Below are 24313 nucleotides of genomic sequence, written 5' to 3' on the forward strand. Positions count from 1 at the left end.
ATGGCAGCAAAGATCATGCTATCAGTGTTGATTGGAGGATTTGTGTTATTGCTTGCATACTTATATGAGTCTTTGGTTTTAAAGTCAAAGAGGTTAAGATCAAAGCTTGAGAAGCAAGGGATCAGAGGGCCTTCTCCTTCATCAATTCTCTTGGGAAATATCCCAGACATGAACAGAATCAAACTCAAGGAGATGAAGTTACGTGCAGCTAAAGAAACAAGAAGTGGTACTATCTCAAAGGACCACCCTCTTACTATTGCTCATGATTTGACTTCAACCCTTTTCCCTCATGTGGTGCAATGGCGAAATGACTACGGTACACCATTTATGTCAGCCTAATTTCTTTAGTATATGATAATAACAGTGTTGGCCTAAAATTAAATTTGGAAAAGTGCGGATGTATTTTTCATTCTTTTGGATCAAAAGGTTACACTCTACACAAATGCATGTACTGCTAAAAACATCTTGTCCTCCTCTTTTTTACTGGAGAGAAACTTCCCTACTCCGTCGCCACCTGCTCCTCTCTTCCTATCTCTCTCCTCATGTGATAGGTGACATGGGGAGAGATATAGGAAGAGAGGATAGTGGCACCAGGGCATGGAAGTATTTTTTTCCTTTTACCGGTTAGTTAACTGTCAGATGATTTTGTATAAAATTGTGCTCTTCCAATTGAGTTTTAGTCTAGTCAGGTCAGATTGAGAGCTAGATTAGTCACCTTATGCTGGACTTCTGGAAGATTAATTTGCTTATAATATCGTCTCCCTTAGAAATATAAAATCCATATCTAAATGCACTCATTTTAGATAAATAAAAATAAGAGAGGGAAGGTGATCACATTTTTCATTTTGTTTTGGAGCTCTTCCTGCTGTTTTTGTTATGCTTATCCATTACGTATTGGTGGCAGGGGCAAACTTCACCTTTTTAAGTGGAAGGATACAGCAATTAACTCTTACAGATGTAGAAACGGTAAGGGAAGTTAGCCTGTGCAAATCTTTGCACTTGGGGAAGCCTGCTTACCTATTATCTCAGGATCATAAGCCGCTGTTTGGCAAAGGCATTCTAGCTTCCAGTGGCCCAATTTGGTCCCACCAAAGGAAGATTATTGCTCCTGAGTTCTACTTTGAAAAAGGTTAAGGTAAATGACTAAATCTCATCCTAGAATTTTTATGTTCGTTTTCTATTGCTGCTTTTTATGATGCATTTCATGGATTTCAATTATAGTCAAAATCCAATGGGTCCAAAATTCACTGTTTAATTTCAAGGGTATGATGGATTTGATGGTGGACTCTACAGCCACACTGTTAAGATCTTGGGAGAGCAAAATGGAAAGTGAGGGGGGAATTGCAGTCCTTAGAGTTGATGAGGAAATGAGAAGCTTGTCAGCAGATATAATATCAAGAGCATGCTTTGGAAGTAGTTATTCAGAAGGGAAAGAAATTTTCTTAAAGCTCAGAACTCTTCAGAGAATCATGTCCCAGGGAAACATTGGGATTCCTGGCATAAGGTATGTAGACAATATTACAAGAAAAGCTGATGTTTATCATACATTATGCATATAGTCATCATAACAGGTATTCTGGTGGTTTGTTTTTCTAACGTACCACATTACCAAATTCCTCATTAGTATCAATGTCATACTAATGGTTCATTAAACTAAATGTCTCGAAAATGCTAGATACTTGCCAACGAAAAACAACAGAGAGGCATGGAGATTAGAGAAAGAGATCCACTCCATGATATTAAAGGTTGCGAAGCAACGCAGTACTGAGGCTAGTCATGAGAAGGACCTTCTGCAAATGATACTTGAGGGAGCCAAAAATTATGGTGATGCTGATAGCCTATTTTGAGTTATCTCCCAGGATAATTTCATAGTGGATGATTGCAAGAACGTATACTTTGCTGGCCACGAAACCTCTGCTGTCACAACATCATGGAGCTTGATGTTATCAGCTGCAAATCCAGAGTGGCAAGCTCGAGCCCGTGCTGAGGTGCTTGAACTTTGCAGGGATGGCGTTCCAGATGCTGACGTACTTCGAAGCATGAAAACAGTACAATCCTTTAACATACACATTACACTCACGTTATTTTACTTATTGAAGACGCTCTGCTAATGAGCCTGTTTGGAAATACTTTAGGCAATACTGCCAGAAGTGCTTTTCCTAGTGGTTGATATAGGGCTCGTTTGGGAGTGATTCTGGATAGACCAATAATCACTTCTATGGAGAAGCACATGGGAGGTGCTTCTCCCAAGAATTGCTTAAAATCACTAAGTGATTATATATGGAGAAGCATGTGGGAGGTGCTTCTCTCCAAAAGTGATTTTGGCCCTCCAAGAATCACTCTCAAACGAGCTCATAAATAGATAAAAGTGCTTCTTGGGATGGCAGATCTCTTCAAGTGCTTCCTGAATGAAGCACACAATAGGTACTTGATGTGCTTTCAGGTGAATGTGCTTTGTATTTGAGTGAAAAAAATATTTATTGTTTATACCGTATATTAACAGCCAATGACCACCTGACACGTGGACGGAATCGACACCTGTCACTACAGGCCATTCGGCATGTACCCTACCGAATGCTATACATCTTGATGCCTTTGCCCTAAGGCACGTGTCATGCTCACAACCAGCTCCTACAGTCCCACATCGGAAATATGAACATAATGCACGCCTCCCAAGGCCTATATAAGGAGACTCCTATTCCCAAAAGAAGGGGATAGAAGAACCAACGGTACGCTACCGCTTGATCTGTAGTCTGACATTTACTAAATCCGTACTTACTTAAGCATCGGAGAGCCTTCGGCCGGTACCGCACCGGTACCCCAAGGTCTTACCGAACGCATCCTTTTTGCAGGAACTCGATCTTCCGAAGACTAACTCCCTTCCGAAGACATAATATCACTAAGTTGGGCGAACCACGTGTCAAACCACTTTTTCGCATCAACAGTTTGGCGCCGTCTGTGGGAACCGAAAAACAATTAACCCACTATCCCCTAAACACATGGGGACCACTTCAATACCCACTTTTCTATCGGAGGACGGGGCACCGTTCGGAAGGCAAGCTGGAGCTAGCCCAGCGCTACCCCCATGCACTCCCTACGGAAACGCCCCCTCAACCCAAACAACCGCCGAGGCCGAACTAGTAGCCCAAATCGCATCCCAGCGAAAGGACATGGCTAGGCTTCAGGAGCACAACCACCACCTTTCGTCCAAAGTGGACGAAACCCAACGGCAGCTGCACCAGCAGCACCCGCAGAACATCTAGACGACTCACTCTTCCGAAAGCTTGGGAACCCCTCATAGGAGGAGGCACCGAAGGGCAGCAAGGGCAACGCCCGCACCCTCCAAACAACTGGTGGTGCCGACACCTAGGGACCAACCGCACATACCGAAGAAGGTCTACTCTGATTGTCGACACCGGCTTAACGATCGGGAGGCAGAGAGACAGAGATCCCCGATCAGGATTAGCGCTCGACTACGAGAATCCCGGATGAACGCCGGGGGAAGTAAGTCACCCATTCGGAAGGTCCAAGTATTGAACTCCACGGAGTCTGCATCCGAGTATATCCCTTCCGATGCGCAAACGTCCACCTACCGTTCGGTACCAACTCAATACTTGGGGGATAACTCCGTGAGCCCGCGAAGGCGCTTGGAAGACTATGATGCCGAAGGAATCCCAAGCCGAGACCCTGTTGTCCGACTCCTTTTTCAGAGGGTCCAGAAAATGGAAAACGACAAGGCTCGCTCCCAGGAACCTGAGTGGGGAAAGCTTCGGCCCGGGCCATTCACGAGACGCATCCGACGCTCTTGGCAGGATCGGGAAGTGCAGCCATTGCGAATACCGTTCTACACTGGCACCGAGGATCCCTTAACCCACCTTCATTCATTTCAGTCCGCCATCGGATGCAAGGGTCTGAGCGATGAGGGGCAGTGTCTGCTATTCCCGTCTTCACTTACCGAAGCAGCCCTGAACTGGTTCTACCGGTTGGAGCCGGAAACGGTAGATTCTTTTGACGAGCTGAAGCAAATTTTCCTCAATCACTTCATGATCCAAACGGACCGTCTTTACTCTGCCGATGATCTGTACACGATTCGGCAGAGAGAGGACGAGCCATTGAGAGAGTATGCGGCGCGCTTCAGTCACGAATACTCAAGGTGTCCGGAAACAGATGATAGGGCAGCCTACGGCGCCTTCAAGAGTGGCCTTCGGTCCTCGCATTTTCGATACCTAGTACACAGCAGCAACTGGCGCACGTATGATGAGCTGATGAAGCAGGCGGCAGTGCACGCCAAGGCCGAGTACTTCAACTCAAAACCCAGCGCTTCGGTACGCCTAGAGGATGCCAAGCCAAGCGCTTATCCTGCGAAGGCGCCATCCTACGATAGGACCGACTCATATTCGGCGGGCCATAAGCGGAAAGACAACCGTGACGATCGGAGAGATCAGCCAAAGAAAGGGAAAGGTCGGTATGGTCGCAACGACAACCGAGGACCCCTGCCCAACCGTGACCACGGCAACGAGGTCTTCACCCTGTTGAATACCACGTATGAAACCGTTCTGATGAACGAACAGGAGGCCATACCGAAGCCGAATGTTAGAAGACCCAATCGGCAAGACAACCGGGAGACCGGTAAATTCTGCCGATACCATCAGCACAACAGCCACAACACGGAAGATTGTATAAGTTTGAGAAAGATTGTGGAGCGGCTGATCCGAGAGGGGAAACTGGACCAGTATATCGCCCGGCAGCCACCGGCGCCGGTGCCGAACCCCACTCGGCAGATAAACATGATAAGCACTATCAGCGGTGGACCTACCGTTGCGGGGATGAGCCACCGTTCGATGAAACAGTATGTGCGTGCCGCGCAGTTTCCTCAGGTGCTCGGAATAGAGGTGAATCGGGTCCAGGAAACACCAAAAGTTCATTGGGAGCCGATCACATTTTGCCAAGAGGAAGAAGAGGGAATCCTCTATCCCCACGACGACCCAATGATCATCCGAGCTGAAATTGCCGATTACGATGTAGGGCGAGTGCTGATCGATACCGGGAGCTCCGTGAGCGTAATCTTTGCCGAAGCTTTCAGAGAGATGGGAATCAATGACAACCAAGTCGACCGGCAGTTGACACCTCTACTAAGCTTCTCTGGAGACCTGGTCCAACCGATCGGTAGTGTCAGACTGCCAATTACATTTGGCACGGCGCCGAGAAAGACAACGACGTACGATCAGTTCCTCATCGTCGACTGCCCGACGGCATACAACGTTATCGTTGGCCGAACGGCACTGACGAGGATCAAGGCGCATCTTTCGCCCCACATGCTGTTGATGAAGTTCCCAACCCCGAACGGCACGGGGGCAATCCGGGGAAATCAGTTGAGCGCGCGGACTTACTACGCTACGGCGCTCAGGGCAACCTCGTTCAAACTCCCCAACGAGACCATGACGGTGCAGGGTTTACCGAACGGTACTGGACCGGTTGACGACCCTAGAGATGAATCTCTCACCCCTCACACACAACCCGCCGAAGAATTGGAAACCATAACCTTGAGCGATGAACAGCCTGACCGACAGGTTAGGATCGGCACTAGACTCACTGCGAACCTCCGAACGCAATTCATAGACTTCTTGCGGCATCATTCGGAAGTTTTCGCATGGTCTTACGAGGACATGCCCGGCATCGCCCCGGACGTGATTAGCCATAAACTCACCATCTCCTCCGCTTATAAGCCCGTAAGGCAGAAGCGCCGATCATACGATGCCGAACGGTATGAGGCGATGCGCACGGAAGTCGAAAAACTTCAAACCATCGGTTTCATCCGGGAAGCAACGTATCCGGTATGGCTTGCCAACTCCGTCATGGTAAGAAAGTCCACGGGCGGGTGGCGAATGTGCCAAGACTATACCGATCTCAACAAGGCCTGCCCGAAGGACAGCTTTCCGTTACCACGGATAGACCAGCTCGTGGACGCCACTGCCGGCCACGAGCTGCTGAGCTTTATGGATGCCTATTCCGGCTATAATCAGATATTCATGCACCCTCCCGATAGCGAACACACCGCATTCATAACGGACAAAGGGTTGTACTGTTATAATGTCATGCCGTTCGGTCTGAAGAACGCGGGGGCAACTTATCAAAGGCTCGTCAACAAAATTTTCGCCGGTTACATCGGCAACATCATGGAGGTTTATGTTGACGACATGTTGGTAAAAAGCAGAACTGCCGAGGATCACCTGCAGAACTTATCGATCATGTTCGGCATACTAAAAGACTACAGGATGAGACTGAACCCGAAGAAATGCGCCTTCGGTGTATCTTCCGGGAAATTCCTCGGATTCATGATCAGTCAGAGGGGGATTGAAGCGAATCCCGAGAAAATAAAGGCAATCATCGATATGGAGAGGCCGAAGACGACGAAGGACATTCAGAGCCTTACCGGACGCGTGGCCGCCCTGACCCGCTTCATATCGAAGGCTACCGATAAATGTGTACCGTTCTTCAAAGCCTTGAAAGGGGGCAAACGGGATATCACATGGACTGCCGAATGCGATAACGCATTTCAAGACTTGAAGAACTACATGAGCAAAGCCCCTTTGTTGTCAAAACCGCTGCCTGGAGAAATTCTCTACCTATACCTTTCGGTATCCGAAACTGCCGTCAGCTCGGTATTGATTCGGAAACCAGAGAAGGCAGAGTTACCAATTTTCTATGTCAGCAAGGCACTCCAGAGTGCTGAACTTCGGTATCCCCCATTAGAGCAGCTGGCTCTAGCCCTTGTTGTCTCGGCACGAAGACTTCGGCCATACTTCCAGGCACACGGGATCAAAGTCCTGACCAACCAACCCCTCCGGCAAGGCCTCCAAAAACCAGAAATTTCGGGCCGATTGATCAAATGGGCGATCGAACTCGGGGAATTCGACATACAGTTCGTTCTGAGGCCCGCGGAGAAGGGCCAGGCTGTTGCCGATTTTATCTCCGAGCTCACCCCAGCAACAATACGGCCGACACCTGAGGCGGTTACCGAGACCATCTTGCCGGATCAACCAGGCGCCGAACGCCTCGACACATCAACTCCCGTCTGGGGTTTGCACGTCGATGGCTCGGCAAACCAACAAGGATGCGGAGCGGGCTTGGTGCTGACAACACCGGACGGACAGAAGATCGAATACGCCCTCCGATTCGACTTCCGGACCTCCAACAATGAAGCGGAATACGAAGCCCTCTTGGCCGGCCTTCGGTTAGCCAAGAGCATGAATGCAAAGCAAATCCGAATTCACAGCGATTCCCAGCTCATTGTGAACCAGGTAACGGCAGACTTCGCCGCCAAGGATGCCTCCATGTACGCCTACCTTTCAACCGCCCATCAGCTACTCCAAAGTTTCCAAGCATACGAGATCAAACAGATCCCCAGAGGCGAAAACAGCCATGCCGATGCTTTGGCAAGACTCGCTTCGGCGATAAACGACAAAGTCGGAAGAAAGGTACCAGTGGAGATCCTTGCCCAACCGAGCACGGTAACCTCCGAAGCGTGTACCGTACGGTATGAGGATACATGGATGTCTCATATCTACTTATACCTGACGAACGGCACCCTTCCTGGGGATAAAGCCCAGGCCCGGAAGCTGAGATACCGATCAGCAAGATACACAGTTATCAACGATGTACTCTACAAGCGCGGCTACACTACCCCGTATCTCAAATGCCTCACGGCAGAGCAAGGGGAGTACATCCTTCGGGAGATCCACAGCGGTGTGTGTGGCGACCATTCCGGGTCCCGATCTCTCACCTACAAAGTCTTTCGACAGGGATACTTTTGGCCGACCATGCATCAGGACGCCAATTCACTAGTGAAGAGGTGTGACAAATGCCAGCGCTTCGGTAATGTCCCACATATCCCTGCCGAACCCCTCACGCCGATTGTAAGTCCTTGGCCTTTCGCACAATGGGGACTGGACCTGATTGGTCCAATGCCGCAAGGCAAGGGGCAGGTAAAATATGCAGTGGTTGCCGTTGACTACTTCACCAAATGGGTAGAAGCCGAACCTCTTGCAACCATAACGGCAGCAAAGATTGAAGATTTCGTCTGGACTCACATTTGTTGCCGATTCGGTATCCCATATGCAATCATTACCGATAACGGCAGACAATTCGATTCGGAACTCTTCAGGCAATTTTGCACCCGCTTGAAAATCAACTTGTTTTTCGCATCACCAGCCCATCCCCAGTCGAACGGTCAGGTCGAAGCAATAAACAAAATAGTGAAGAAACTGCTGAAACGGCAGCTGGACAAGGCAAAGGGAGCCTGGCCGGAAAAGCTTCCCGAAGCACTGTGGGCCATTCGAACGTCTTACCGAACGTCCACTGGAGAAACCCCTTTTTCTCTGGCTTTTGGATCGGAAGCGGTGGTACCCGTGGAAATCGGCGAACCTTCCTACCGAACGGAAACCTTCGCACCGAAGCAGAACGAAGAGGCCATGTCTCTAAGCCTTGACCTACTCGAGGAGCACCGAGCACAGGCCAACCTTCGGAATGAAGCCTACAAACAGCGTGTGTCTCGGGATTACGACTCTAGGGTCAGACCCCGCTCTTTCCGAATCGGGGACTGGGTCATGCGCAAGGTATCGCTTGCGACGAAGGATACCACGGAAGGAACCCGCGGACCTTCCTGGGAAGGACCTTATGAAATCATCGGTATCCTTCGCTCGGGAACCTACCGACTAAGAGGCTCCAACGGCAAGGCCCTCGGCCATCCTTGGAACGTAGAACATCTCAAGTACTACTACAAGTGACCTAGCCTACGGCAGGTTGGAATTGTAATTACTCAATGTATTTGTTCTTCGAAACTCGTTAATAGAAAGTCTTCGGCACTATTACTTCATACCACCACGGAAGGAACCCGCGGACCTTCCTGGGAAGGACCTTATGAAATCATCGGTATCCTTCGCTCGGGAACCTACCGACTAAGAGGCTCCAACGGCAAGGCCCTCGACCATCCTTGGAACGTGGAACATCTCAAGTACTACTACAAGTAACCTAGCCTACGGCAGGTTGGAACTGTAATTACTCAATGTATTTGTTCTTCGAAATTGATTAATAGAAAGTCTTCGGCACTATTACTTCAGCCTCTCTTTAACTATCCCGCTAGCCCACGGCAGCTAATTGTTAAACATCCTACGACATTCTATATTAGCCTACGGCAATAAATGATTGCTGAAGTTTTTACCCTACAGATCCCTACGGGACTTGGCAAAGCGAAATTCAACATTCAACAGCGTCCTTATCAGCCTACGGTAATAAGTGACTTTTTATCGGTAGATACCGTACGGCAATTAGCAATCATAACAAACTCACACTTGGGTTAAAATCAACACTTAGAAACATTTGACAACTGAATAAAATAAAAATTCAGATTAAAGGATGCCCTCGGCATCAATGTGTTCGGAATATAAATAAAAACAAATAATAACTAAGTACAAAGATAATAACGTCCTCAGGCGGCGGCTTCGTCCCCGGCGGAGGCCTCGGCAGTCCCAGAGCCCTCCCCTTCGTAGTCCTCGATCATCTCTTCAGTAATTCACTCCGGAAGGGAGGAGGATCGGCAGCGAAGTTGAGGTTCAGCTTCTGGCCAGGGTTGTACTGTTTGAATCGGTACAACATATCCGCCATCTCAGAGCCAACTTCCCCGTCCAGCCGGGCAGTGAACTCCTCGGAAGAACGGTATCCCCGGATCGCCGCTTGAACGGCAGCCTCGACCTCCGCAGCCTTGGTCCGCTCGGACTCCTGCAAGGCATCCTGAACCGCCTCAGAAACGGCCTCGGCGTCACGCGCTGCCGCCCGCGCTGCCTCCAGAGCCGCCTGCATCTCGCCCACCATCGCCTCCGAAGCGAGAGACCGCCGTTCGGCAGCCTCTTTCTCCTTTAGCAGCTGGGCGTGGTCCTGGATAGCCTTGCCAGCCTCGGCAACCTTGGCCCTGCCGTCATCATAGGCCTTTTTTGCCCGTTCGGCAGCGGAGATGGCCCGCTTGACGCACAGCCACATCTCCATGGACGCCTGCACACGAGGAAGATAGTCAGAGAAAAGCCCCACCTGGCACCAAAAAAATAATGAAAGGACAACACCGGAAGATAAATTCTTACCGCTACTTGCAGTCGGCAGGCACGTCCCGCCTGCTCCCGAAGTAGCTTCTTCGGTAGTTCGTCAACCTCCGGCAGCTCCATCTGCGATCCGAGGATCATGTGGTTGACGAATTAGATCGTCTTCGACGGGCAGGCGATGGTGACGGCCTCGGTAGGTCCGTCGTCGTCCTCCGCCGCGAAAACGGCCCTTGAAGCCTCCGACGGACTGCTCAGTTTGGAAGCTGGCGAAGCCTCCAAGTCCACTATCACCGGCCGCTTACCGGCTGCTCTTGAGGCAGCGGCCTCGGCATCCGACTGCCTCAGCGCAGAGACTTCGGCAGAGGGCCAGGCAACGGGCTCGGCGCCCAGCTGCTGCAGCCGCTCCGCCAGTGTCACGTCCTCGGGATCCGTGGACGGCCGAACGGAAGGTGCCTCGGGCTGCCTCTTCTTTTTCTTGCCCTCCAGGCCCATCATGAGCCGCCTCCTGGAGGACTCGTTCATTTTCTTTGCTTCGGCAGATTTCCTTGTGTCCGTCACTGGTCAAAGGATCAGTTAGTCGGCATGCACAACAAAAAGAAGAAGATGAAGGAAAGCGCAACAAGTATACTTACTCTCAGCAGGGTCGACGAGCCTGGCTCTGATGAGATTATTGGTGAAGAGGAAGCACGGGTAGACTCGATCGGCAGCGGGGACCTTCAGCCTCACCCTGTCAATCTGCAGAATCTCACTTTGTGTGGGAGTCGGCTGCTTGATTTTGCCCGTCTGAAGAAAGAATCAGTAAGCAAATATAAAAAGAAAACATGAATACAGCCTACCGATCGGCAATTAGGGAACCTACCGGCTATTTGGAACGTCGTGGGCACCGAAAACTGCGGGGATACTCCCGATGGCGATTCCCAATCACGGGAGAGTAGCACCCGCCGATTCCTCCACGACTTCTGTGAAGTTGGCACCGCGCTGACAAAATGCCCTCGCTCGGAAGCCTTCAGGCAGTTCGCCTGAACCCAGCCGCCTTGATCGGCACTCATCGACTTGGTTATGCTGTACAGGTACGAGAACTGCTCGTAGGAGGGCTCTCCCTCCCTGGCGATCCCGAAGGCAGCTATGACCCCCATCAGGGCCACCCAGAAGTTGGGGTTGTATTGGCCCGGGGCATACCCGATCTGGGCAAGAATCTTCTGCACGGCAGGCTGCAACGGCAACCTGACCCCCTGCAGAAGCATGTCAGTGAAGAAGGCGACTTCACCGTATCCAGGGTCGCTGAGGGATTCGGTAGGGCTCGGGATCCTCATCTTTACCGAGTCCGGAATGAGAAATTCGGCCCTAATCTTCTCAAACTCCCGTTCGGTAAGCTTGTTCGGCTCCAAGTAGTCGACCCCGAACAGGGTCTTTTTCGGTATGCCCACCGGTATCCTAGATCGCTCCCGGTGGACGATCGTCACCCTCGGCCGAGAAGGACCGGCAACGACCTCATCACGACCGGATGTAGAGGCCTCCGGCTGATGCTCGAAGGTACCGAATCGGGTACCGTCTTTATAAACTGTGGCCAGGGGTAGCGGCTGCCCCGTCATCAGCCCCTTGCCGACGCCATGAGTAGGAACGGAGTTCACCTCCTCACCGACGATTTCCACATCGGTGTCCTCTTGACCCTCGGCGTCGAGGCTCACAGCCAAACTAGATGTGTCCCAGCCCGATGACAACTCCTCATCGAACGCGTTGGGCTTACTGCCGAAGGAAGACTCGCTAGCAGACATCTACAAAAAGGAAAGGAAACGAAGGCTAAGGTGGTCGTATAATGAACTACCCTACCGATGTCTACGCCACTACCTATAGTTCACTAGACTACCGAAGGAGGGCCCTATAGACGATCGGCTAAGCCTATGCTACGAAAGCACGCGCAGCAATACAAGATAGAATTTTTGAGAGTACCGAACGGTACCTTACCTTGGGTGTTGTTGAGAGCCTTGATTGTCGAGAACTCCTTGAAAATCGATTTGACTGCCGTTCACCCGCTTCTAAAATCGCCTTGATTGCCGAGAACTCGGGTGAAAATCGCCCGGGTCGCCGTTAACACTCTTCGGAAATCGCCTGCGCAGAGCTCTCGCGTCAACTCTAAAATGCAAAGTGAGTTTTACGCCTGGAGGAGCCTCAATTTATAGGGAGATGGCTGCAAAGGTATGCCTCGGGAAACGAAACGGCTCATAAATGACGCCGTCAGGCGTCACTTCGCTAGCCACGTGTCGCCCAATGAATGGTGACGTAGGCTGCACGCCTGGTACAGAAGACGAAGCGTCTCTGCACGCCAGGTGCAGAAGACGAAGCGTCTCCGCACGCCAGGCGCAGAAATCGAAGCGTCTCTGCCTTCGCCCCTCTCAGCACCAGCGACCCTTCAGGTCTCAGGGGAGCCTCTCCCAAACGAACTTGCCGAACGACAGGGCATCTACGAGTCATCAGGGGAGAACCAAATTCCCTTCCGAAGAACCTTCGGAAGAGAACTTGGGGGACTACTGTTTATACCGTATATTAACAGCCAATGACCACCTGACACGTGGACGGAATCGACACCTGTCACTACAGGCCATTCGGCATGTACCCTACCGAATGCTATACATCTTGATGCCTTTGTCCTAAGGCACGTGTCATGCTCACAACCAGCTCCTACAGTCCCACATCGGAAATATGAACATAATGCACGCCTCCCAAGGCCTATATAAGGAGACTCCTATTCCCAAAAGAAGGGGACAGAAGAACCAACGGTACGCTACCGCTTGATCTGTAGTCTGACATTTACTAAATCCGTACTTACTTAAGCATCGGAGAGCCTTCGACCGGTACCGCACCGGTACCCCAAGGTCTTACCGAACGTGTCCTTTTTGCAGGAGCTTGATATTCCGAAGACTAACTACCTTCCGAAGACATAATATCACTAAGTTGGGCGAACCACGTGTCAGACCACTTTTTCGCATCAACATTTATGTACAAAGTTCTACTAACTCATATAGAAGCACTTCAAAACACGTTCAAATTCTGTACATACGCAGCTAATGAAAACAGTATGTTACTACTATATATATACAGATCTGTAATAAGAACTGATTTCCTCCCTACCAAATTGATATGAACTTCATTCTCATTATATATATGTTGGCAGTTGAATATGGTGATTCAAGAGACATTGCGCCTATACCCACCGGCAGTGTTTGTTGTAAGACAAGCCTTTGAAGATATTGAGCTCAACAACATTCTGATTCCCAAAGGAATGAACATTCAGATTCCAGTCCCAATGTTGCAGCAACTGCCAGATGTCTGGGGCCCTGATGCCCTTGAATTCAATCCGAAAAGATTCGAGCATGGAGTTCTTGGTGCTTGCAAGTTTCCTCAGGCTTACATACCATTTGGATTTGGTCCTCGGATATGTGTTGGGCAGCACTTAGCCATGACAGAAATGAATGAAGGTGATTCTGTCTCTTATTTTATCCAAATTTTGCTTCTCGCTCTCCCCTGCATACCAACACTGCCCAGCATTCAGATTGGTTATTGAACCTGATCATGGACTAAATCTCCATATGAGGAGGGTGTAACTATGAACATTGGCAATTTTTACACGTGTTTCACTATGAAAATTGAACTAAAAAAGAGGGAAGAGGTTTACTTTTTGGGAAGAGGCTTACTTTTTTTTTTTGGTTGATTATTTTACTTGTAATCTAAATGTAAGATGCAATGTGGGGTTGGTGAACTTAGTTATTAATTTGTTGTATTAGTTTTTGGTGTATGAAAAATTATGTTTTATTGTGTATCTGTTATGGCTATAATATTCATTAGTCTCCACATAATAGCTTAAGCTTTTATTTTTTTTATTTTATAAAAACTGAAGCTTATTGTATGATAATAGATTATTATGTTTTTTTTAATTCAACAACGGTTGGCATGAGAGTTGAACTCAAGACCTCGTACGATAAAGTAGAGACTAAACTACATTAGATAAAATGATCATTGNCGGGAGCTCTTAATCTTAACAATATTTATGTTATGAAAGAATATGAAAATAAAAAAAAAATCTTGTTTTTTTATTTGAAAAAAATCCAAAGCTACTTANGAATCAGAAGAGGCCAAAAAGAGACAATGCTATAGGTCCATTGTAATCAAATGTGATAATAATGATGATATTATTAATTAACACTACCATTGGTCCATTGCTAAAACAAGGTAAAAAGGGAAGAAAGAAAGATAGGAGAGGGGCCAAATAACTGAAAGCAGAGCCAAAAATGGCACCAAGATTTTTTTATTTATTTTTATTTTGGTTTGTTTGTTTGTCAGAAGATCTAGAGGGTAGGATCAAAGCTTGAGAAGCAAGGCATCAGAGGGCCTTCTCCTTCCTCAAAACGAAGAGGATGGTCAAACTCAAGGAGATGAAGTCAACAGCTAATAAAGACACAAAGAGAACTGTGTCAAAAGCATCTTTCGATTGCTCATGATTGGCCTTCAAATCTGTTCCCTTATCTGCTGCAGTGGCAAATTCATCCCATTTTCTCTTGGATTTTCTTAGGATATAAGAAATAAATTTAAAAGAAGAAAAAGTGACCAACTTGTAGCCTGACAACTCATATCTTAGGCTAATGATTCACCTCCAAATTAAGGTACCAACTCATCTCTAAAATGATTGTGGATTTGAAAGCTTGAGGCAAGGGGAGAGAATGGGGGGAGAGTGAGCTGCTGCCTTCCACATTTTATATTTCTTTTTGTCATTCCTATAAAGGGATTTTGGTAATTTATACATGTAGAGGTATTTTGGTCCTTTTGTATCAAAATTGATGTAAAACATCTGGTGGAGTTGATTGAGGAACAGTTGGACAGATGCGCACGTTGTCGCGGCAGCAAAACCCAATCTGTGCAAGTATAGGCCCCGAGCTCAGAATAGGGCCCATGACTTATCATTTCAAAGAGAACGGCATGACAAGTGCAACTCACTACTTTGTTGTGACGTATATGCTATTTTATCCAAGAGTTAGAGTGCTATTATTTTCACACGTATCCTATTTTCCCACGTACCATGTAAATTTGAAAAAACACAATCCTATCTTTACACCCATCATTATTCTTAAAATACACATTATCCTTCCAACCACCAAGTAAGTAATAAAATATTATTAAATAAATTAATAAACAATATAAAATACTCAAACAAAAAAAAACTCTCTCTCTCTCTCTCTCTCTCTCTTACTCGATCCGATCCCCACCAACATATGTTGCCATCCCTCCCCATCCCAGATCCCACCCCACCCATCAGACCCACCCCCCACCGCCCAGCACCCTAGCCACGCACCGCCGCGGAACCCAACCCAGATGTTGTGCTCCATTCTCTCTCTCTCTCTCTCTCTCTCTCCGTTGAGAGGTGCAAACATTTGAGAGCCTAAAATTGTTGGACTGATTCAAATCTCATAGAAGTCCTTTATTATTATTGATATTGAAATTTTGGGGGTGCGTCTGCTTTGAGAAATATTCGTTAAGTACACCAAAACCGAATACTTAGAAATATTCGATAAGTAATGAGAATAATATGGTGGGTGTAAAATTATTTCTAAAGAAACATTTTGGGTAATCAAGGAGTGAATGTGGGGTTACCAATCAATCCCCCTTCCGTCACAGGAGATGGAAGAAATGAATAAACAAACCAACAAGCTCAAGATGACAAAGAGTCAATACATGAACCCAGATGACAAAGAGTCAATACAGATATATCCTGTCGACATATTGAGTTAAATCAACATTATAACACTCAAGAGTTTTATACCCAAATCCGAGTCCCTTGTACACACACTCACAGTATTTCCCAAAACTCACTGTCACTCCCCAAGAGATATATCCTCTCTTGAACCTTTGATGAACCCAGCTAACTCCCAGCTGAAACATCCTCCAGCAGTTTATGGACTGCTTGCTTGCATCTCACAAGCAACCCACTCTCCCTCTCTGCCGTGCTCTATCTCTGGTGCCTTTTCTTGGTGCGGCTCAAGCACACCAGCCCACATCTCATGTTCTCTCCTTTGATGCGGCTCACATGCACACACGCCCACACACCCTTGCATGCCCATTATGTAACCAAATGAAAGGCTGATTTTTTATCTCCAAAAAACCATCCCACGTGCTTGCCAAAGAAACCAGCCGCATGCCCAAGGAAGCCACAATGATGCTGGTCAAAAAACCTCCCCCATCATTGCACCCTGTCTCCCGCCAAATACATCATCATTCAAGACAAAAACTATTTAAGGAGGGAAACCCAAGGCGCAGAAAGCATGTGCATGTTAGGAAATAACGCAGATTTCCCTATAAACTAGATTAGTGAGAATGCAAAATAACAGAGGAAATAAGACACACAAATTTGATAACGGAGTTCAGCCAATTGTGCCTACGTCTCCGGACCTGCTGCAGATCATTTTACTAAAGGGAGAAAATATACAAAGTGTTTACAACACTCACAACTCTCAACCCACCCCGAATTATACTAAGAATTTTTCTCACAAAAATTCTTTCACAAGCTTTTTCTCTTAAGCTTTTCTCTCAAACTCTCTCTAATTCTCTAATTCTGGGGATGCACTACAAATGAGAGCTACGGGATTTATATAGGCTTTAAAAAACATGGGTTGCCTAAGTTAGACACCCCTTATTTATGCATCTCCACTGATAATTGCCTAAGTTAGGCACCTCTTATTTTTAACAAAAAATGGTTGGTGCCCATTTTCTTGACAGTGCAGCTCCCCCATTTTTCTCTTCCTTTTCAGCCACCAATTATTTGACCATGCATGCATATCCCATTTTTCTCTTCCCTTTTCTTTTTGTTATTTTGCCTAATGGAATGAAAAAGGTTTGGATTTGTCTTAGAAGCTTCTCTCATCATCTACAAGATGACATATTATGCTCCTGCCAGTCACCAAAAATGGCACACATAACTAGCAAGCTGACTTGAGTTTCGTCAGCTTATAAAAACCCACTTCAAATTTCAACTCTCAGCTCCAAACCTCCTACTCTCATTCAATCATGCCAGAACTTCAACCCACCAGTGTTATAAGTAGTATTATAAATTTATTATTATATTACTCGCCGTGTCCCTTTGTCCTAGTGTTTTCATATTTTTCTTATCCTCGTGTCGCGTGTTCGCGCAACATAGCAGAAGATGCTCCTGTAAGGAGATTCAGAAGATGCCAAAAAGAGAAAACAAAAATAATGATGATAATATAATTAATTATTCAACGCTGAAACAAAGCAGGAAGGGAGGGAAGAAACAAAGGAAAAGAAAAGGAGAGAAGGAAAGCAGAGCCAACAATGGCAGCAAACATGATAGTATCAGTGTTGTTAGGAGGGCTTGTGCTATTGCTACTATACCTCTACGAGTCTTTGGTTTTAAAGCAAAAGAGGCTAAGATCAAAGCTTGAGAAGCAAGGGATCAGAGGGCCTTCTCCTTCCTCAATTTTCTTGGGAAATATCCCAGAAATGAAGAGGATGGTCAAACTCGAGGTGATGAAGTCAAAGGACCGCCATCTTTCCATTGCTCATGAATGGCCTTCAAAGCTGTTCCCTTATCTGCTCCAGTGGAGAAATGAATATGGTACATTCTGTCATCTCTCTTTGAACTTGATTTTCCATTGGAGTTTCTGAGGAGATAATATAACAGCAATAGCGTTGGTTTAAAACTACAAGTAGAAGCAAATATATAAACAGTTCTTCCAAGGGCCAGGAGATTGAAAACTGTACATGTTTCTTTTTCTTCTTTGGATGAAGAGAAGAAATGAAAATAACATAGGGGAGGTGACCAAAATTTTATTTTTGTTTTGGCCATCTTCCTGTTGTTACTCATATGTTCCTAATTTGTATATACCGGTGGCAGGGACAAATTTCACCTATTTAAGTGGAAGCATACAGCAATTAGCAGTGACAGATTTAGAAATGGTGAAGGAAGTTAGCTTATGTACATCTTTGAACCTAGGGAAGCCTGGCTACGTATCTAAGGATCGCAAGTCACTTTTCGGTCAAGGCATTATAGCTGCAAATGGCCCAATTTGGTACCACCAAAGGAAGATTATTGCTCCTGAGTTCTACTTTGATAGGGTTAAGGTAAGTCACTGAATTCTCAACAAGAATTGTTAAGTTAGTTTTCTATTTCCGTTCTAAGGTTTAATTTCTAATGTAAGATACCATTTGAATGCAAGTTTTTGTGATACATTTCATGTCCTCAAATGGGTTGAAAATTCACTGCTTAAATTGCAGGGTATGGTGGAATTGATGGTGGACTGTACAACCATCATGTTAAGATCTTGGGAGAGTAAAATCGAAGGCGAGGGAGGAATTGCAGTCTTTGGAGTTGATGAGGATTTGAGAAGCTTGTCAGCAGATATAATATCAAGAACATCCTTTGGAAGTAATTATTCACAAGGCAAAGAAATTTTCTTAAAGCTCAGAACTCTTCAGAAAATCATGTACCAGGGACACATTGGGATTCCAGGTGCAAGGTATATACTACATATATAATACAAGGAAGCTTATGGTCATCATAATTTATGCATAAAAACTATTCTCAGGATGGTATTTCTTCATAAATGCTTAAGCCCGTTTCTGCAAATTCCTCACTGGTTTCATGCTAACAGTCCAGTAAACTAAATGTCTCGAAAAAATTTAGATACTTGGCAACCAAAAACAACAGAGAGATTTGGAGATTAGAGAAAGAGATTCACTCAATGATATTAAGGGTAGCGAAGCAACGCAGTGCTGAGGCAACTTATGAAAAGGACCTTCTCCAAATGATTATCGAGGGAGCCAAAAATTATGGAGATACTGACAACTTATTTTCAGGCATCTCCCAGGATAATTTCATAGTGGATAATTGCAAGAGTATATACTTTGCTGGCCACGAAACCACTGCCATCACAGCATCATGGAGCTTGATGTTACTAGCTGCATATCCAGAGTGGCAAGCTCGTGCCCGTGCTGAGATACTTGGAATTTGCATGGATCGCATTCCAGATGCTGATATGCTTCGAAGCATGAGAATAGTATGTTACTTTAATATTTAAATTATACATATGTAACAGAGAGATGTTATTCACACTCCAAAAAGTGCTAATAACAAAGGAATACTGAGTAACAGAAACCCTATCGAACACACACAAAGTCTATACATAATCTGTCATAATGATGTGAACTGTATTCTAAACTAATTATATACATGTTGGCAGCTGAATATGGTGATTCAAGAAACCTTGCGCTTGTACGCGCCGTCAATGTTTGTTGGAAGAGAAGCCTTGGACGATATTGAGCTCAACGGCATTCTAATTCCCAAAGGAACGAACATTCAGATTCCAATCCCAATACTGCACCGGCTGCCTGATATCTGGGGGCCTGATGCCCTTGACTTCAATCCAAAAAGATTTGAGAATGGAATTCTTGGGGCTTGCAAGTTTCCTCAGGCTTATATGCCATTTGGTGTTGGTTGCTCGAATTTGTCTTGGCCAACACTTAGCCATGACAGAATTGAAGGTGATTTTGTCTCTTATTTTATCCAAGTTTTGCTTCACACTCTCCCCTGCATACCAACACTGCCCAACTGCTAGTATGGTTATTGAACCTGAACACGGAGTAAGTCTCCAAGTGAGGAGAGTGTGATACTTACTAGTTCTGTAATAGCATGTTGTGGACGGCCGACTTTATCATTGCGCATATATATTGGCAATTTTTAACCTGTGTTTCACCTGTGAACATTGAAAAAAATGAAGGAAGAGGTCTTTTTGTTTCATTCTTCTTACTTGTAAGCTAGATGTAAGATGCAACGTGGGATATAGTTGTTCGATTAGGTTTTATTGTGTGCCTTGGTTATGAATATATTTTTGCTCTCCACCTAATAGGTTAAGCTTTTACGATTTCTATCCAATAAGTCTCTTGTGTGTTTTCAAGTAAAGTTTGTTGAAAAACAAAATGCAGAAAGCAATCAAGAAAAAAATAAATAAATAAATAAAGAAGAAATAATTTACAAAGCCATCTACCAATGGATCAACAATTCATACTAAGAAGAAGGATGGATATATATCCTAGTGGAGATGGTTTTAGTAGACACATGAACAAAAGGCAACCAGACCGCATCTTGCCACTTCAAAAAATCAAAATCATATGTCAATCTGATGGTGGTCATACTTTATTAGTTTTTTTTTGCAATTCCAAACAGCAGAGGGTCTCATTGTCTCAATATCTTTTGATAAAACAAACTTCTCTTCAATATTCTTTGATAAAAATGACCACAAGCTTTCAAATTGTAGGAGACTTATTTTGGTGAATTAAAAAGGTTCACAGTCTTTAATCCAAAGGGAGAGAGAAAAGGTTCACAATCTTTATTCAAAAGGGAGAGAGAGAGAGAGAGTAGGAGAAGCAATGGCAAAGCGTCAACACCGCTGTATTTAAGCGCAGCTAGAATCTCTGATCTCAATGTTATACAGCGTCTCCAAAATGTATGCTCCTCACAACCCTTCCATTTCTTCTTCTTTTGCTTTTAACTCCATCTTAGCCCTTCTGGAAAGCATAGACTTCCTTTCACATTTAACCTCTTTTTTCATCCTTCATATTTCTTCTCCAAAAAACTTGTTACTTTATTATAAGAAGAATATTGACGTTCTTGGAGACATTTCTAGAGATGAGAAAATTATGGCCCCGTCCCCGCTCACTGTATCAACCGTAAGTCCCAACAAAGGGTCTAAATGCATAAGGAGCCACTAGCCTGTGAATGTGACCAGATATGCATGTACAAAAATTTCTTGTGATGCATGAGTTATTACTGCCATGTGTCCGTTACTAACATATCAGTGGCAAACTTAATACTGGGTTGTCTATAACTATTTCAAGATACCTATTATTAAGTTTGCCACCGACATATTAATAACTAGACACATGGCAATACTTCATGCATAGATACATGCATCACAACCAATTTTTGTACAGGCATAACTGGTCACATCTTCACAGGCTAGTGGCTCCTTATGCATTTGGAGCTTTGTATGTACAATCACCCTTTGTTGGGACTTAGGGCAACTCCAGTGGCATGACCAAGCCTCGGGTTGGGGGAAAAAAAATGATAAAATTCGTTTCCAGTGAGGGAAGGCCAGTTTCGTCCGAGCTCGAGCCCGAGAGTTGATGACGTCAAGCATGATGTCATCGCGCGGTTTAAATTTTTTTTACCGTTGCACCAACGGTAAAAAAAATTTTAACCCGCGTGCGCTGACGTCAGCCCTGCGCAAGCTCCAACGGGTAAAAGGCCTGGGCGCTCCGATTTGCTTCTCCTCCTCCAATCTAACGGCTGGCATTTTTTTGGAAATAAAATTATGAAAAAAAATACTAAAAAATTATGATTTTTTTTTCTTCTATAAATACCTATAAATACCCTTCACTTTCAACACCAATCCTCATACATTTTCTTACACTTCTACTATTATTCACTCTTTACTCAACATTTTCCTCTCTTTCACTTTGTATTTTTATTTCTTATCTTTATGGCTTCTTCTATCGAAACCGGAGGGGCGTGGAGTACCATGGAAGATGTTTCCTTGTCTGAGGCTTGGCTCCAAGTTTGTCATTGTCCCATGTCAGGCAATGAGATGAAATTTTTTCATATGTGGAAAAAAATTCATGCCGAATTTTGTGAAAAAATTCCGAGGTCGACTCGTACGGAAATGACATTGTCTAGTATGTGGAAAATTCTCAATAAAGAGTTGGGAAAATGGAGAGATGCCTTGGCAAAAACGATGGACAACCATAGAAGCGGGGAAAATCTTAGTAACGAGGTAAGTATTTTGTAATTTTCGTTTTATTAAGTTTAATGTCCTAATATATATATATATATATATATTTTTTAATGTTTGTTGCATTTTCAATATTTTGTTAATATTTCTTGCACATCCAATTTATTTATAAGGTTAATTGCATTCCTTTTTTTTTTCTTTTTTTTTTTCGTTACTTGAATATGCAATATATTTTAAAGATTTCTTGCATTTCCATTTTTTTTAAAAATAGATGATTCAAGCACAGATGTGGTCTGGTGCAACTGGGCAAGGCAAAAAAAGTTTCAACCATCATGAATGTTGGGAGGTGGTGAAAAATTGCAAATGCTTCAGAATTATTGCCACGGGTCCCGCCGTTATGTTAAACGAGACCCCACTCCGTGATTCAATGACATCGGATTCACCTCTCGATTCCCCTATGAGTCAAGACTCACCCATTGAAAAGAAGCCGAGGCCCATTGGGCGAAAGGTTGCGAAGGCAAAGAAATGGGGTAATTCGAGCAGTAATACGTCAAAATTTTTGGAGGAAATTGCGAGGCAGAGCGCCATAAGAGTTGAAATGGAGCAAAAATGCCAAGAGAACGAGATGGCAATGCGAGCAGAATATGCACAAGAAATGGAGTATTTGCGCAAAAAAGAACAAACCAAGACGGTTTGGGAAACCATGACGATGGATACAAGCCATATGTCCCCTGAAACAAAACAATTTTGGAAGTTAGAACGAAGGGATGTTATGAGAAGAAGACTTTTCCAGGATGATGGGCCTAGCAACACGGATTGGTTAAATGATCAAAACCATTAAATTAGTTGACATACCTTTTATGTATTTGTATTTTTCATGTTTTCTATTAAAGTTGTTGTAATTCATGTATTTTAATTTAGTGGTAGTAATTCTTAATGGCTTGTATTGGCTTTCTTTATTAATACATAAAACATTCAATAAAATACCTTTTTATTCAACATATTCCATACATCAAACAAAACATAATTAAAAGGAAAAACCACAACCAAAGCATAATAAACAATAAAAAAAAACTACAAACAAGGCACAATAATAATAACAAACCACAACCAAACCATAATAAATAAAAAACAACACAACCAAACAATAAGTAAATAAAACCTAACCAAAGCATCTATGCTCCATCATTCATCTTCATTGCCTTTCATCGCCCATAGATGCTCCATCAAGTCAAGTTGACGCCTTTCATGAATATACGAAGATTGCATATCTGTATATCGATCTATCATACGGGTCATGAAACAACCGTCCCTCACCAACGGATCCAGCTCAAATAGTTCTCCACTTGGCCACATGGGCCTTTCATAAATTCGTGTCAAGGCCGTGTTCATAGGATCCGGTTTGTAGACCTCTGCAGCATCATAATCATACTCATCCTCCATGATGATATTATGGAGGATGATGCAAGTCATCATAATGCTTCTGAGGACCTCCTCATCAAACATACGGGCCGCACCTCGAATAATCAATCACCGAGCTTGAAGGATGCCAAAACACCTTTCGACATCTTTCCTGTATCATTCTTGATAGGTAGCAAATAATTTTTGCTTTTGGGATCGGGGATTCAGAATGGATTTGACAAATGTGGTCCATCTCGGGAAGATGCCGTCAGCTAGATAATACCCTGTCTGGTAGACTGTATTGTTGACTTGATAGGTGATATTGGGGCCTTGGCCTCTCAAAACATCGTTGAAGACCGGGGATTGACCCAGCACGTTGAGGTCATTTTGGGATTCGGCAACTCCGAAGAAGACATACCAAACCCATGTGCCGAAGCCAGCAACCAGAGGCGGACGCACGTTGGGACAAGAGGGGTCTAAGGACCCTTTGGAATGCCTAAAATTTGGTTGTGGACTCCATGGACGACCCCTTAGACAGCTGCGGAGCGACCCCTTGTGTGCACACTAGGTGCTCGATGAAAGTCCCAGCTTGTCTCTGAGTCTGTGATGGCTCTGTTCCATGAAGCAGAGACTGAACGTACCAGAGCTTGGTAGGGTAAAGGAGGGGAGATAATGAAGGCAGAGCTCAGCAATGTCGTCTGGTAGCCCAGGAATTAATGGCTCAGATTTGTTGCTACTTCCTTGGTTAGAACATTGATCAAAAACTGGGTTTGATACCTGTTGAACGGAAAATTTTCACAAAAAGCAATTAGCCAAGGATTTGACTTGGTTTAGAATTGAATTTGTTTTGTCCCTGCAATCTTATCAAGAAAAACATATAAAAATAAAATAGAGGTATTTCAATGGTTTTGAAACACCAAGAGATAAGTATCTCGGTTGAGAAGTGGTCATCAGCTTGAATTCAAACTCATCATAAGATAGCCTCTATAAGAGGCATGACACGAGGGGAGTAAACAAAAAGAAAGGGGC

General features: G+C 45.0%; 1 protein-coding gene and 1 pseudogene across 1 annotated transcript; both read left to right on the forward strand.

Moving 5' to 3' along the window:
* On the forward strand, window positions 1-13715 carry LOC117618179 (annotated as a pseudogene).
* Window positions 13716-17389: 3674 nt separating this feature from the next.
* LOC117619894 (cytochrome P450 714C2-like) lies at window positions 17390-19927 on the forward strand. Its single transcript, XM_034349951.1, has 5 exons — window positions 17390-17712; window positions 17992-18218; window positions 18372-18613; window positions 18781-19153; window positions 19337-19927. Exons 1-5 carry the CDS (start codon window positions 17430-17432, stop codon window positions 19709-19711), a joined length of 1500 nt encoding a protein of 499 aa, XP_034205842.1. The 5' UTR covers window positions 17390-17429; the 3' UTR covers window positions 19712-19927.
* The last annotated feature ends 4386 nt before the right edge of the window (window positions 19928-24313 follow it).

The sequence above is a fragment of the Prunus dulcis genome, chromosome 2, assembly GCF_902201215.1.
Source record: "Prunus dulcis chromosome 2, ALMONDv2, whole genome shotgun sequence".
Lineage (NCBI taxonomy): Eukaryota > Viridiplantae > Streptophyta > Magnoliopsida > Rosales > Rosaceae > Prunus > Prunus dulcis.